A 15,200-nucleotide genomic window follows, 5' to 3' on the forward strand; every position below is an offset into this window, starting at 1 on the left:
GCATCCATGTTTAATAATACACACGGAGTATTGTCAGCCAGAGGAGTTCATCGGAGTCTTGGTTTCCGAAGTTCTTAATGGGGCTCTCGTATGTAGTCATAGTTGGCTGCCTCTCTTATTCAAGCTGAAATTCCATGACCCAAAGCCCCTCCCCTCAACCACATCTTAGATTGTTTGGTTTGACCTGAGGCTGCAATGGAAACAAAAATCCTCCAGTCAGTCACAGCATTCCCAAGGCTTAGAGATACTTCCCAGAGGCCAAAACCAGACCTCTCCCTGTGCAAGGCTGAATTCTTTATATGCAACTCGTTTTCCAGCAAACCCTTCCTAAGAGCTCAGTATGTTCCAGGTACTGTGCTTAGGGCCTCTGTGATAACTCCTGGAGTCCTTGCCACAGCCCTGAAAAGCAGTACAGAAGAGGAGCAGGGTCACTGGAGAGAGTGTCTTGCCCAGGGTCACATGGCTGGTGAGCTCCAGTGCAGCTTTCAGACCTGAGACTGTGCTTCTCACCAATACCTTATGCTCTTCTTTACCCATGATTCAGTCTGTCTTCTGACTTTGTTTAAAATATTCAAAAAATACTAAAGTGAATCATCTGTCAGTATAGCATCTGGTAAATTTGCTGCTGGCTTTGGTTCGAATACTTAGGAAGAAAATCAGGAGAAAAAAGTAGAACCTTTTAACCACACAGATGTTTTTCTCAGTCTTTCCCATTATCCATTCACTTCTTTATATCTAAAAATAGCAGCATTACTCCCTAGTTTCCATGCCTGTGTTCACGAGACCAGTTCTACAGCGCCCATTCTGGAAGAATGCCGCTCCTTCTGTGGACACTCTGCCTACTCTACCCTAACTAAAATTCCAGTATGTGATGCTGTTTGGAGTCTCTTCTCTTTTTTTTTTTGCGGTGCTGGGGATCGAACCGAGGGCCTTTTGCATGCAAGGCAAGCACTCTACCAACTGAGCTATCTCCCCAGCCCGAGTCTCTTATTTTAAATAAAGATTTTATGTGTTTGGGATCTAAAAGATAAAAAGATGACTATTTTGACTAAATGGTGAGAAATAAAAAAACCTCGTTTATTCTTTTCCTTTTTGCCAAATGGAAACAAATCACCTTCTTAGTGCAGAGGAAGTAGTGTGTACTTGGTGTACAAACCGTTATTGATTCTTGCCTGAAATCAAAGATGATTATTAAAATCTCAAGTTTTTTGGTTCATATTTTCATTGGTGCATTCTAATTGTACATATTAATGGGATTTGTGTTACATATTTGTACATGTTCAAGTTTTCTTTTAAAGTACAGCTTCAAGTGAATTTGTTCAATATAACGGTGGTAAAGCATTCATATCAAATTCATGGACAAATAAGAATTAACCATTTGTCAAAAGAACTTTGTTTTAAAAATTTGGGGAGTGGAGGAAGCATAACACTGAGATGGCTCTAATGCCTCAGGTTCCTGGGTTCCCCAGAAGCAAACTGAAAACAATGTAAATCATAAAATGAAACTTAAACTTAACCCATCAGAAACCACCAACTTACCTCTACTGAGGGACTGCCACCTGACCATGCCAAATAAGGCAAAGACCATCACCAATTCAGTAAGTTATTTGCTTTGCTTCTGCATTCAACCTGTAAAACCTTCTTAAGGCTTAAAGTGAAGTTCTCAAACCTCTTCTGGTTCTGAGTTTGCCAGATTGATGAAACGTTCCTTGCTGACATAAACTGCGCTGGAGGAGTAGCTCCCTGGTAGGTTCTTACCTAGCATACACCAAACTCTGGGTCGTATTCCCAGCACTGCAGAAAAACTGTTGATTCAGTCTGTCTGAAGTTCTTCTTTTAACAACATAAGCAAGTGGAACATTTCATTTTTTCTTTTTCTTTTTTTATATGTGAGAAGATGATCCTTAAGAAATAAGATAAATAATAACTTGTAAAATTTTCGATTTCTGAATTTTCACATACCAGATACACTTGAACTATATTGATACTGCTTTTACTGCTTGTACTAATTGATTTTCTTACTAATTCATAGTCACATTCTTTTTTTGTTGACTTTCTTCCAGATGAAGAAAAGAACAAACAGAACAAAACAAAAACTCAAACCAGTGATTCTAATGAAGGAAAACCAAAAAGTGTACGGCATGCTTATGTTCACAAACCATACCTTTACTCCAAGTACTATAGTGATTCTGATGATGAGCTTACTGTGGAACAGCGACGACAGTCTATTGTAAGTCCAGTTTGGGCTGTTCTGTTTTAGCTTCCTGCTTCAGGTTGACAAACTGGTGCACGTCCAGAGCAGAGACATCTGACTCTGCCTTCAGGAACCTTGTCATTTAACTAGGTAGCATAGACATATACGTATGAGAGAGGTGTTTGGGACATTGTTATTAATAGAAGTGAATACTGGTAGCAATCTAAATGTTTCATAGTATGGACATATGGATCAGTATGGATCAAGTCATAGAAAAATATGATATGCAGCTATTAGCATATTACTAAGAGAAAAATGTAGTTAACCTATTTCCTGGATTTCAAAATACTTTTAAATTTGAGATGTGCTACTGAATTAATAATAGCTTTTTAAAGAAAATTCTTGTCTCATTGTATGTGTCCATCAGGTTAAGTTTATTTACAGTGTAAGAAACATTAAAATACAAAAAGTTAGTACATTAAAGTGCGAATAGTGCATAGCCTTCCTTCCAGTCCTGTCTCTTATAAAGATTACACGTTCAGGAGTTGTCCCTGCTTAGGATTGGTGGTGCTTTGACTTTGAACAGTGAGTCAGAAAGGGGTGGTGGGAGTATCACAGTGATTGTGAATTCTTCCTTATTTAAAATATGAAAGAAGAAGGTCCCAAATCCAAAACCTGTGTGCCAAGGGTATAACCACCAAGTCAGATCTGTTTAAAACCAGCCCATTAACTCAGACTTGCATTCCAACTTTTTCCTACCTGTATTTACTTGAAAATCTTTGATATTTTTACTGCTTGCTTTTTAATTGAAACTGACAGTTAAAACTAAACAATCTTTTAAATAGTACCTTTCCCATTTTGTAACCCAGTGGCATTCTGAATAAAGGAAAATCTTCACGTCTGTCTCTTATTCTTCTGATAACTTCCAAATTGAAATGTACACAACTATACATATATACACCTACACACTCACAAATGTGTGTGCATGTATATTTTCTGTGTACATACATACTGTATATACACATGGGTGTGTGTGTATAATATATATGTATGTAGTATATATATGTGTTTTTGCAAAGCCCATTAAATTATAAGAATATCTGAGGGCAAACTAAGACTTTTTCCTATTTAATTCAAAATATTTTTACTTTTGCCTGATAATCTGTCTGGGTATTTTGTGGGTTTAGGCTAAAGAAAAAGAAGAGAGACTTTTAAGAAGGCAGATTAATAGAGAGAAACTTGAAGAAAAGCGAAAACAGAAAGCAGAAAAGACAAAGTCTTCCAAAGCCAAAAGCCAAGGTACAGTAGATTTGACTTTTTTTATCTTAAGCTGTCTTATGTACTCTCTTATTTTCTAGTTGCTCTATTAATTAATTGTCTATTAATTGTGACATCATAATGTAAAATATATTCTTAAGTGTGGAAGATTTCCTTCCTTTTGATCTGATGTGTTTAGTTTTCTTTTTATTATATTTTATATGTAAATTAAGCATTCCATAGGGTACTAGTGGATGCTCTCCATGTGTTAGCAATTTGTTTTTCAGTAATGGTAGATTGAATCATCACTGGAAATCGATCATTGACATGTAAGTAATCAAGTCTTTCTACTGATAGTAATGCATTTAACCTATGCTCTATGTTAACTTTTTTTTTTTTTTTTCTTTTTTCTTTTTGGTGCTGGGATTAAACCCACCTTATGAATGATGAGCAAATGTTCTTCCAATGAGCTATACCCAACAGCTTCTTAAGTTAACATTTATCTGGAATATTGATTAAAACAAAATTGAATTCTGTTATGTTATTTCAGCACCATTTAAGAATATTAAAGTCATTTTACATTTTTAGAGTAATTATAAACCTTAATGAAAAAGAAATATAACACTGTTTATAAAATTTTCCTTTGAAATATTTTATTGATTGCTTCTTCTCTAGGAAAAAGTCCTGTGGACTTAGAAGAATCATCAACAAAGAGTTTGGAACCAAAAGCCCCCAGAATTAAAGAAGTCCTTAAAGAACGGAAAGTTTTAGAGAAAAAAGTAGCCTTAAGCAAAAAGAGAAGAAAGGATTCAAGGTGCATGTTTTTTCTGGCTGTGTTCCAATTGAACACTTGGTTGGCCTGCTTTTAGAAGAGAGGTGTTGAAAATGTAGTGAAGAGTAGCGCCTTAGACGTGTATGTTGCTGCATGTTTTGCAGGACCTTAGGGCTTCGTGTTTGTCATTGGGGTGATTCACTGAGTGTTTATCTATAACATTTCAAAGTAATATATCTTTTATATGTGTGGTTCTGGGAATTGAACCCAAGGCCTCATCCATACTCGGCAAGGGCTCTTCCACTGACATAATTGTAATGTATTTTAATCTTAATTACTTTTTCTATAATCTCATAGAAGCTTTAGAGCTTCTCTTGAAAATAGTGTACATGTGTAAAGGTATTATTATCCCTAGAATTTGAGAGTTTATGAACACTATAGATCACTATAGATATACTCTAGACGTATCTCTTTTCTGGGCATTTGGTAGCCATTTACTTAAAATGATTGCGTGCATTCTCCAGTCTTTTATCTAGTCGTTTTACCAGTGTCCCATGCTTCTCCCCCTAACTCAGAGCCTGAACTAGATTCTTTTTTTTTTTTTTTTTTTTTTTTTTTTAATTTTTCTTTTTTTTGGGTGGTGCTAGGAATGAAACCCAAGGCCTCATGCTTGTTAGACAAATGCTCTATACTGAGCTACATCTCCAGTCTTTTTCATTTTAATTTTGAGGCAGGGTCTCATTGAGTTGCCCAGCCTGGGCTTGAACTTTAGCTCTCCTGCCTTAGCTTCCCACATAGTTAGGATTACAGGTGGTACCGCTCTGCCCAGCTAGTTCATTTCTAACATTGCACTATCACTGCTAATTCTGTAAGAATTGGAAAGCCAGAGAGACTTCTGAGAGCAATAATAAGGTCATGTGAGTCCTGAGCTACAATTTTGTTGTTCCATCAAGTCACAGTTAGGTAACTTAATCATAAACTTCAAGATAACTGAATCAGTAATTTGCAGAACTCAGAAGTAAGCTGTCAGATTTATTACTGTACCTCATTTCTGTTGATCTGAATAAAAAAGAATGCCCTATTTACTCAAAAGTTGTAAGACTTTCAAAATGTAAATTTGGCCTGTACATTATTTCTCTTTATTCAACAGATCAAGAGTTTTTGTTTCAGCTAGTCTTCCCTTTAGCACCAAGAGTAATACATGTCACATTTCAGATTGTTTTCTGTTGTCTAAGAATAGGATTTAAATTGAAGTATTGCAAATCTCCTTTTCTAGATCAAGTGTTTATAGTAAAGGAAAGTTTTTTTTTTTCTTACCTTCCTGAGAAATTTTGACTTTAGATTCAAAGTTCATGTTTGACTTTTCCTCCTCTTTAGGAATGTTGAAGAGAATTCCAAAAAGAAACAACAGTCTGAAGAAGATTCCAAAGAAACCTTCAAAACAAATGAGGTGTGTGTTAATAAATCCCCATTTCAAGTGCTCTTTTTGTAGTAATCTTTTCCATGTTAAATTAAAAAAAAAAATGCCTCAGATTCAGCATTCTTAAACCCTCATCCTATTATGGTCTGAATTCTTCCTCATTTTGGTGAGCTGATTTATATGATCTTTTATCTAAGTAATAAGCTTTTGTCTTCCTTCCCCTCACCCTGTTTCTTATATCAGCAATAGCAAAACTGCCAGTAATAATAATGAGAAAGAAAAATGAGGGAAGAAAACTAAAAGGACAATAATCCATTTTCCTCTCTTTGATTCCTTAATCACAAATGCACATAATATTTTAGGGTGGAAGTAATCTTTTTCATTTGATGTTATCTTGCAAACTTTGTAATTATTTAATGATTGCATTGTGGTGTAGTAAGTGCATTTGTAGTAATTTATTTAAGCATTTTTTATATTTGAGCACTTAGGTTATATCTGAGATTTGATCATTTTAAGTAGTAAAATTATATGCAGTGAATACATTTCTTCTCCTTTTGGCTTATTTTCTCAGGACAAACTGGCTTTCATTGGGTTTAAATCCTCTTTACTCAGCCATTTTTACAGTTCTTTAGCTGAAATATCTTAACATTTCCAAGGGAGAAAACTAATAATTCAGTGATTATTTGTTCATAGCCAATAAGTATTTTACATTTCTTTATCCAGAAATTAGAGTCATATAGAAGTACATCCTAATATTTTACTGGCATATCTTTAAGTGTTTAATTTTTATTTTGGGTAATTTTTTTGGAAAATTATAAAATTTTATTCACATTAATTAATTAGAGTTGTTTATTGTATACATTGATGCAAACTCCTTTCTTTGAAAATTTTAATTTTAAAATAGTTATTAGGATCTTGCTGAGTCTGAGTCCATATATTAGTTGAAGTACATAAATCTTTATGTTGAAACATGCAAGTTGTATTATTAAACTGACCCAGAGACACAAAGGACTTTCCTAAAACAGGACTTTGGCCCATTATTTGAACAAGAATAATTATAGCTAATAAACAGTTCTTTTGAAGTGGGTTTGGTTAACATCTGCTGATTAATATTAAGAATCTACTCAGTACCAAGACATGGAGAGGAGAGGAAGGTTTAGATGCTATTATCTCTTAGTATCTGCCTCTGAATACATAAACTTACTTATTTTTTATATTAATTCTGTGAGTTACTGTGTACCTTTGAAACTTCATAAGTAGAATATTGTACAAGTAATCTAGTTGAAGAGTTTTTCTCTATAAACGATTTGGGGTTCTAAAGTGAAATAAAAGAAATCTTTATTTCAGTATAAAAGCATTTACATTATTTTCATTAGCATGCATAGTATTTTTAGAATGAAGATTGGAATGTCATTCATCCAGTCACGTTTATTAATGACTACTGGGCATTCGTGAGTTCCAACTGTTTAGAGTCGAAGAAGGCTTCCTAAGTGTGTGAACAGATTTCGGGAGAAGTAACTAGTCTCTGCAGATCTGCCTGCAGTGCAGTAGAAGAGTGCAGGACTCAGAGCAAGATTATCTAACTCACTGGTAGCACAAGTACTTATTGCCTGAATGTCCTGTTATTGAGTCATGTAGTCTTCAGCTTCCTACTGCATAAAAGAGGTTAATAATACCTACCACAGGCTGTTTCAAGGATTGGATGAGGTGTCACATATGTGGCAGGACTCAGCATAGTAATATAGTGTGCTCAGATATTAAATTTGAATCTAAAGATTGGTTGTGGTAACTCTCCCATTTTAACCTTTATTTCCTACAGCACTGTGAAAAGGAAAAGACATCTTCTTCAAAGGAGCCGAAGCATGCTTATGCAAAAAGTGAACCAAGTAAACCTGCCCGGAGACTTTCAGAGTCTTTGCATTCAGCTGATGAAAACAAGAATGAATCCAAAATTGAAAGAGAACATAAAAGGCGGACATCTACCCCTGTGGTTATGGAAGGAGCACCAGAAGAAACTGACACAAGAGATGGAAAAAGACAAACAGACCGCTCAGAAATTGCCGTGGAAGAACCCCAGAAACAGAAGAGCACACTTAAAAATGAAAAGCATTTGAAGAAAGATGATTCTGAAACACCACATTTGAAAAGCTTACCTAAGAAAGATGTGAAATCCTCCAAGGAGAAGCCAGAAAAAGAGAAAACTCTGTCAGAAGAGAAATCATCTATGAAACATAAATATAAAGGTGACAGTATGCATAAAACAGGTGATGAGACTGAACTTCACTCTTCTGAGAAAAGTTTAAAAGTAGAGGAAAATAGTCAAAAGCAAAGTCAACAAGTGAAGCTTTCTTCAGATGAGAAAGCTGAAAGAAAAAGTAAACATAGAAATGAAAGGAAATTATCAGTTTTAGGCAAAGATGGAAAGCCAGTTTCTGAATATATTATAAAAACAGATGAAAACGTACGAAAAGACAACAACAAAAAAGAGAGACATTTGTCTACTGAGAAAACTAAGGTAGAACACAAGTCAAGAAGATCAAGTGATTCCAAAATTCAGAAAGATTCTCTAGGTTCCAAGCAACATGGTATCACATTACAGCGAAGAAGTGAAAGTTATTCAGAAGATAAGTGTGATACAGACACGACTAATTTAGATAGCAATTTAAAACCAGAAGAGGTTGTTCACAAGGAGAGGCGAAGAACAAAGAGCTTGTTGGAAGAGAAGCTTGTGTTGAAGTCTAAATCAAAAGGTCAGGGCAAACAATTAAAAATTGCTGAAACAGAATTACAAGACAACGTCACAAAACAGATGACAATTCCAAAACCAGATAAGGAGAAGAACACAGAAGAAAATGACTCAGAAAAACAGCGCAAACCTAAAGTTGAAGACAAATCTATAGAAGAAACGGGTGTTGAGCCTGTATCAGAAAGTGCTGCTGCTTCAGCACATAGTACACAAAGGGACTCTAGTCACCGAACTAAGTTACCACTAGCAAAAGAGAAGTCTAAGGGGGAAAGGGACTCGGGCTCCTCCAGACTCGACAGGAAGCTATCAGATGGGCACAAAAACAAAAGCTTAAAGCATGGCAGCAAAGATATGAAAAAAAGAGAAGAAAACAAGTCAGATGACAAGGATGGTAAAGAAGTTGACAGTAATCATGAAAAGGCCAGAGGAAATGGTTCAGTCCTAGAAAAGAAATTGAGTAGAAAGTTGTGTGAAAATCGAAGAGGAAGCTTATCACAAGAAATGACTAAAGGAGAAGAAAAATTAGCAGCAAACACACTGGGCACTCCCAGTACTTCTTCCCTTCAGAGACCAAAAAAATGTGGTGACGCCACATCAACGCCTGAGCAGGAGCCAATGGAAATTGATTCTGAGGCAGTTGTCGAAAATGTACCGGAAGTGTCTAAACCCCAGGACAGCAGCAATAGTAGTTCTCAGCAAGACCTCGACTCTGAAAATGTTGCAAAACAAAAAACTGCTACCACAGTTCTAAAGGATGAGTTAAGAACTTCCACAGTAGATTCAAAAACAGCAGGTACAGCCTGCAAACCAGGGCGTGGAACAGGCGTTACTGGCAATTCTGAAAAGCATGCTGACCATAAAAGCACCTTGACCAAGAAAATGCATATCCAAAGTGCTGTATCTAAACCAATTCCTGGGGAGAAAGAGCCCATTCGAGGAACTCATGAAGTGAACGTGGACTCCAAGACAAGCCAGAAAATGTTCCCTGGTGTCCCATCAGAAAATGATAGGCCACAAAAGAATTTGAAAAGCACAGCCAGACCCACTGAAGAATGTGTTACTCAAGGAGATGCTGCTTTTGAACATTCCACAGATGTAGACCCCTCATTATCTTTAGGTTCAATGACTGTTATGCCTCAGAAAGAATTTCATGATTCAGCTGTAATTCCTCTGGTTGACAGAACTATTTTAGAAGGTAGCACAGCCAGCACCTCCCTTGTGAATCGCTCTCATATCCCTAACCAAAGTTTGACTACTAGGAAATCAGAAGCCCCTAGGACAAGTGACAGCAAAGAAGGTGGCAAAGCTTCCACAGTAGACACACCAGCAAAAGTAAGTGTGGCCAGCAAAAGACACATTCCAGAAGGTTACCAGGACACTTCCTTAGACAGCAAACAGGGAAAAGTGAACACATCTCTTGCTAGCAAGTCATTGGACATGATTGTGGAAAATGAGAATTTTAGTAAAGAAGGTGGATTGATAGACACAACCAAGCAAGAAAGTGACTTAAGTGCAGAGCCCAGTTTAAAGCAGACAGATAGAGCTCCAGTAGAAAATGGCAGGAAGGATGGCATTGCTGTCAGTCTTGTGGCAGACATGAGTACGGGAAACGATGCTGAAACCGTGGCACCTAAGCTTAATAGAGCCCCAGATGAAATTAAAAATCTATCAGTTGATGCCGAAAGGAGTGAAATCAGTGAGGTAGACACCAGTGCTGGGGGCAGTGCCGCATCCTCGGTCTTACAGCAGAGGAACGGAAAACCTGAGAATGTGGCGACTGGCGCTCGAGCAGAAAGGGCTTCTGCTGCCACTAGTACTGAAGAGAAGGACAAAGGCATTGACTTAAATCCAGTAAAGACTGGGGATGCCACTACCACTTCTTCAGAAACAGGAGAGCGTGGGGTAGCTCTTCCCTGCACCAGCATTGAGGCAGACGAAGGCTTCATGGTAGGTGCATGCCCCAGAAACAACCCCCTCCTGGGCCAGGCGGAAGCCAGCGAATGCACTGTTTTTGCTGCAGCTGAAGAGGGTGGGGGCGTTGTCACAGAAGGATTTGCTGCAAGTGAAACTTTCCTCACAAGTACTAAAGAAGGAGAAAGTGGAGAGTGTTCTGTGGCTGAGTCGGAAGACAGAGCAGCAGGTCCCGTGACTGCTCATACAGTTAAAAGTGAAGCCAGTATGAACAGTGTTGCCGTAGAAGAAAAAGATGATGCCGTAACCAGTGCAGGTTCTGAAGGAAAATGTGATGGTTCTTCAAGCACAGACCCTGAAATAGTTGAAGGAACTGGGACTTTTATTAGCGAAATTGAAAGTGATGGTGCAGTTACAAGTGCCGGGACAGAAATAGGAATGGGATCTCTGAGCAGTGAAGAGATTGATAGGTCCCAGGGAAATAGGACAAGAATGGGTCCCAAGAAAGAAACAGAGGGCACCGTGACTTGTACAGGAGCAGAAGGCAGAAATGATAACTTTGTTATCTGCTCAGTAACTGAGGCAGGGCCCCAGGAGGAGCGCATGGTTACAGGGGCGGATGTGGTTCTAGTAGATAATGACACACCCCCAGGAATAAGTGCCAACCAAGAAGGAGACGGTTCGGTCAATGACGGTGCTGAAGGTGAGAGTGCAGTTACCAGCACAGGCATAACGGAAGAAGATGGAGAGGGACCAGCAAGCTGCATGGGCTCAGAAGACAGCGGGGAAGGCTGTGCTATAAGTTCTGAAACAGAAGAAAATGGAGAGGGTGCAATGGACAGCACAGTAGCCAAAGAAGTCACTAATGCACCATTAGTTGCTACTGGTCCCTGCGATGACGAAGGCATTGTGACCAGCACAGGTGCCAAAGAGGAGGATGATGAGGGGGAGGGCATTGTGACTAGTACCGGGAGAGGAAATGAAATTGGACATGCTTCAACATGCACAGGAATAGGAGAAGAAAGTGAAGGGGTGTTGATTTGTGAAAGTGCAGAAGGGGACAGTCAGATTGGTCCTACGGTGGAGCATGTGGACGCTGAGGCTGGGGCAGGCATCATGAATGCAAATGAAAGTAACATTGATAGCATGAGTGGTGCAGAAAAGGAAATCAAAGACACGGAGATCTGCTCCAGTGCCAAAGGGATTGTAGAAAGCAGTGTGACCAGTGCAGTTGGCGGAAAGAGTCAAGTGGCACCAGTTCCACAGGGTTGTGAGGATCTCATGACTAGTGCAGCTTCTGATCAAAGCGATAGTCATCTCACCAGGAAAGAAAAGGTTGACGATGCCACTATTTCTACTGGCCTTGTGGGGGGCAGTCATGATATTCTTATATTTGGGGCAGTCCCAGAATGTGAAGTTGACCACACATCTCCAAGTGAGAAAGAAGACGAGAGCATCATCACCTCTGTAGAAAATGAAGAGTGTAATGGCCTCGTGGCTGCTACAGCTGGTGGCAGTCTTTCCAACCAAGATGGTTTAGCTGGGGGTAAAAGTCAAGGGAAAGGCTTGATGATTTCCACCAGTACAAGTGATTACACCTCTCAGGTGAGCACAGTTGTAGACATGGGGGAAGGGCATTCACGTAGTCTGAGAACTGAGGAAAATTTGGAAGGCACTAGAATAAACTTGGAAGAATTTGAGGCCCCCATGCCCAGTGCAGTTTCAGGTGATGAAAACCAACTTACAGCTAGGAGTTGTGAAGAGAAAGATGAGTGTGCTATGATTTCTACAAGTATAGGGGAAGAATTTGAAATGCCTATTTCTAGTGCAACAACCATCAAATGTGCGGAAAGTCAGCAGCCAGTTGCAGTAGTTGAAGAGAGAGCTAAAGGCCCAGTGTTGGTAAGCACTGAGGACTTCGAGGGCCCTATGCCCAGTGCTCCCACAGAAGTTGAATGTCCTCATGCCTCGACCAGCAAGGAAGACAAAGATGAGTGTGCTCTCATTTCCACCAGCATAGCAGAAGAATGTGAGGCCTCTGTTTCTGGTGTAAGTGAAAATGCACAATCCATTGCAGATGGGAGTGCTCTTATCTCAACAAGCTCTGTGGAAGATTGTGAAGGCCCCGTGTCAAGTGCCATCCCTCAGGAAAAAGTCCGTCCCCCAGTCACACCAATGGAAGAGCCAAGTGACACCACCATGATTTCCACAAGCACTTCTGAAGGGTGCGAAGCAGTCATGATTGGTGCTGTCCCTGCAGATGAGGACCAGGCCACCGCTGCAAGGGTAGAAGACTCAGGCGATGTTGCCATCATCTCCACCAGCACGGCAGAGTGTGTGCGGATGGTCACCAGCCTAGACAGACCCAAGGAGACTCAGCTGGCTGCAGGCAAACCAGAAGGGAACGACGACTTGCCAAAGGTGAGCAGGTGCGAGATCCCCATGCCAAGCCTCATTGCTGAGAGTAACTGTCAGTGTCCTGGGCCGTTCACAGGAGGCAAAGAAGCAGGCCCCCTGTTGGCAGTGAGCACCCAGGAAGGGCACAATCGACTGTCACTTTGTGAGCCCTCCAGAGAGCAAAGCCAGCCAAGGGCTGTAGCTATAGAAGAGGAAGACAGACATGACAAGGACTGCCCTGTTCAGGGCTCATTTACAGCAAGAGGACAAAATGAAAACACTTTGCACCTCATAAATATAGAAGAGAAGAATGTAATGTTGAGCTCCATTCAGAGAAAAGACAAAAGCCCAGAGAAAGAGACAGCAGGAGGCAGTAGCACTACAAGCTGCTCTCCAGCAGGAAGGGGCTCAGAAAAAAGCGCCACCTCCTCCATCCATCTGAGAGGACCGCAGCAGAGGGCTGGAGACATCTCTGTCAGTATTTGTTCTTTGTCAGCAGTAAATACCGGTGCTAAAGAGGCTGATGACATGCTACCTGTCAAAGACACTGCCCCAGAGTATTCTAGTCCTCCTGACCAGCAGGGGCAGGAGGACAACCTGAAAACTACCATCACCAAATGTATTACTGGCCAAGAGTCAAAAATTGCTTCCTCCCACCCAGTGAGCCTTCCAGCTGCCAGCCATGTAGCTCAGTCCTTGGCTTTAAAATGTGGGAAGGACTTGACCACAAAGAGTGATCGTAGCAGCAAACAGGCTGTGGAAGCTTCTACTGAGAAAACCGGTCATGGGAATGGCACACAGAGGTCATTGCATGGAGAAGGAAACGTAGAGGATACTGTTTGTGTCGAACCCAACGTGTGTGACATAGGTGAGAATCGGTTTGTAACTGCATATTTTAGCGTTTTACAAGGATGATTATTTAACAGTTCACTTAAAACATTTTCCAAAAGATGGTTTTAATTCCATTCCAAAAGAATGATATATCAGAATATTTTTTCATCATATCAGAATGTTGCAAAATAGTTCTCAAACTTCAAGGTTGAGCTTCTCTAAAAATATACTTGGGTTTAAAAGTTTAAAACCTTAGACCCACATCTCATTTTCAGGAGAAAAGATGCAGGAGGCTGAGATACAGAAAGTCAGTTAACTGTTTATCTCTGTGACTGTTTCAAGTTTCTAATCCTCTATCTCATCTTCAGATTTCTTTTTTGTTGTTTTTACTTGGCAGTACTGGGGATGAACCCACAACCTCACTCATGCTAGGCAAGCATTCTGCCACTGAGCAATATACCCCCAGCTGCCTATCTTCAAATTTCTTGTCAGTCAAAATGAAGAATACTACCAGAACCCTATGAGATCAATATGTTTTTACCACCCTAATTTTACAAATGAAGAAATAAGGTTAGAGAACTTAAGTAATTTGTATGACACTTGGGGATATCTTAGGGAAAAAAAATGTATAATTTCTGAGACTGTTTTCTATTGTATAAAATGGAAATTGAAATAGTTACAATCCATAACAGTAATTATAGATTTTGTATATGGTTCAGTTATTGCCTACTCCTAATTGAGGGAGCACTTGCTTTTGGAAAGCCTGGGAATGGATCCCAGGGCTTTGCATATATACCAGACAAGCCTTCTTCCACTGAGCTACACTCCAAGCCCCTACAATTTTTTAACTGAGTTTGCTTTTCAAGTAAAAAAAGTATTTGTTTTAGAATATGTTTGAAAGAGAAAGGAAACATAGTCCCTCCTGACAGATTTCGGAGAATGCTCGTCTTTTAGAAATAGGTGATAACTTTAGAGGTAATTTCTCTGACGTTCATTATACCATCCAGTTTCAGATACTTTGTACAAAATACTACTTTCTGTGCTCTGGGGATGCAAAGATAGAGAATCTGGGAAGACAGCTACAAATTCAGCCATGTATCATACCCAAGTTAGCAGTGATACTGAGATATGACACATACATAGGATAAAGTGAAGCCCTGTGTTGTGAAAACTCAAAGCACATGGGCTAAACTTGAAGGACTCAGGGGACAGATTTCTTTTCCACTCAGGGTGTGTAATTTGTGGCATCCTGGACTTTTAAACTGGAGCTGACCTTAGCTATCATCTAACATAGCCTTAGGAAACAGGCCAGTAGGGTTAGTCCTGTTCATTATAAGGACTTAGGTAAAATTAAGAAATGTCCTAAGGGTTAAAAGAAGTAACTTTAAAATTTTCCATTGAATTTAGCCTGAAGTAAATTGAATACTCTGGAAGTTTTCCACTTGGTCACTGGTAGTCTGTTACTCTACCCTCCCCTGTCCCCACCCCCAAGGAAGAAAAGTAGAAGAGCTTTTGCAAGAAACAGTCCACAAACTCTTGGAGAAAAAAAGGTTTTTTTGTTTTTTTTTAATTCATTTTTATTGTAAACAAATGGGATATATCGTGTTTCTCTGTTTGTACATGAAGTAGAGGCATACCATTTGTGTAATCATACATTTACCTAGAGTAATAG

At 39.4% G+C, this 15,200-nt stretch overlaps 1 protein-coding gene across 5 annotated transcripts in view; it reads left to right on the plus strand.

The window, feature by feature from the left end:
• The window catches only part of BOD1L1 (biorientation of chromosomes in cell division 1 like 1), a 52,350-nt gene that overhangs the window by 12,446 nt on the left and 24,704 nt on the right, over nt 1-15,200 (plus strand). For all 5 annotated transcript variants that reach the window (XM_079154273.1, XM_079154274.1, XM_079154275.1 and 2 more), the window contains exons 6-10: nt 2,064-2,230; nt 3,382-3,493; nt 4,127-4,265; nt 5,601-5,673; nt 7,463-13,565. In XM_079154273.1, the coding sequence (XP_079010399.1) occupies nt 2,064-2,230; nt 3,382-3,493; nt 4,127-4,265; nt 5,601-5,673; nt 7,463-13,565 (6,594 nt within the window). The remainder of the gene's footprint in view (nt 1-2,063; nt 2,231-3,381; nt 3,494-4,126; nt 4,266-5,600; nt 5,674-7,462; nt 13,566-15,200) is intronic.

Source organism: Sciurus vulgaris (genome assembly GCF_902686455.1).
Source record: "Sciurus vulgaris genome assembly, chromosome: 9".
Taxonomy (NCBI): Eukaryota; Metazoa; Chordata; class Mammalia; order Rodentia; family Sciuridae; genus Sciurus; species Sciurus vulgaris.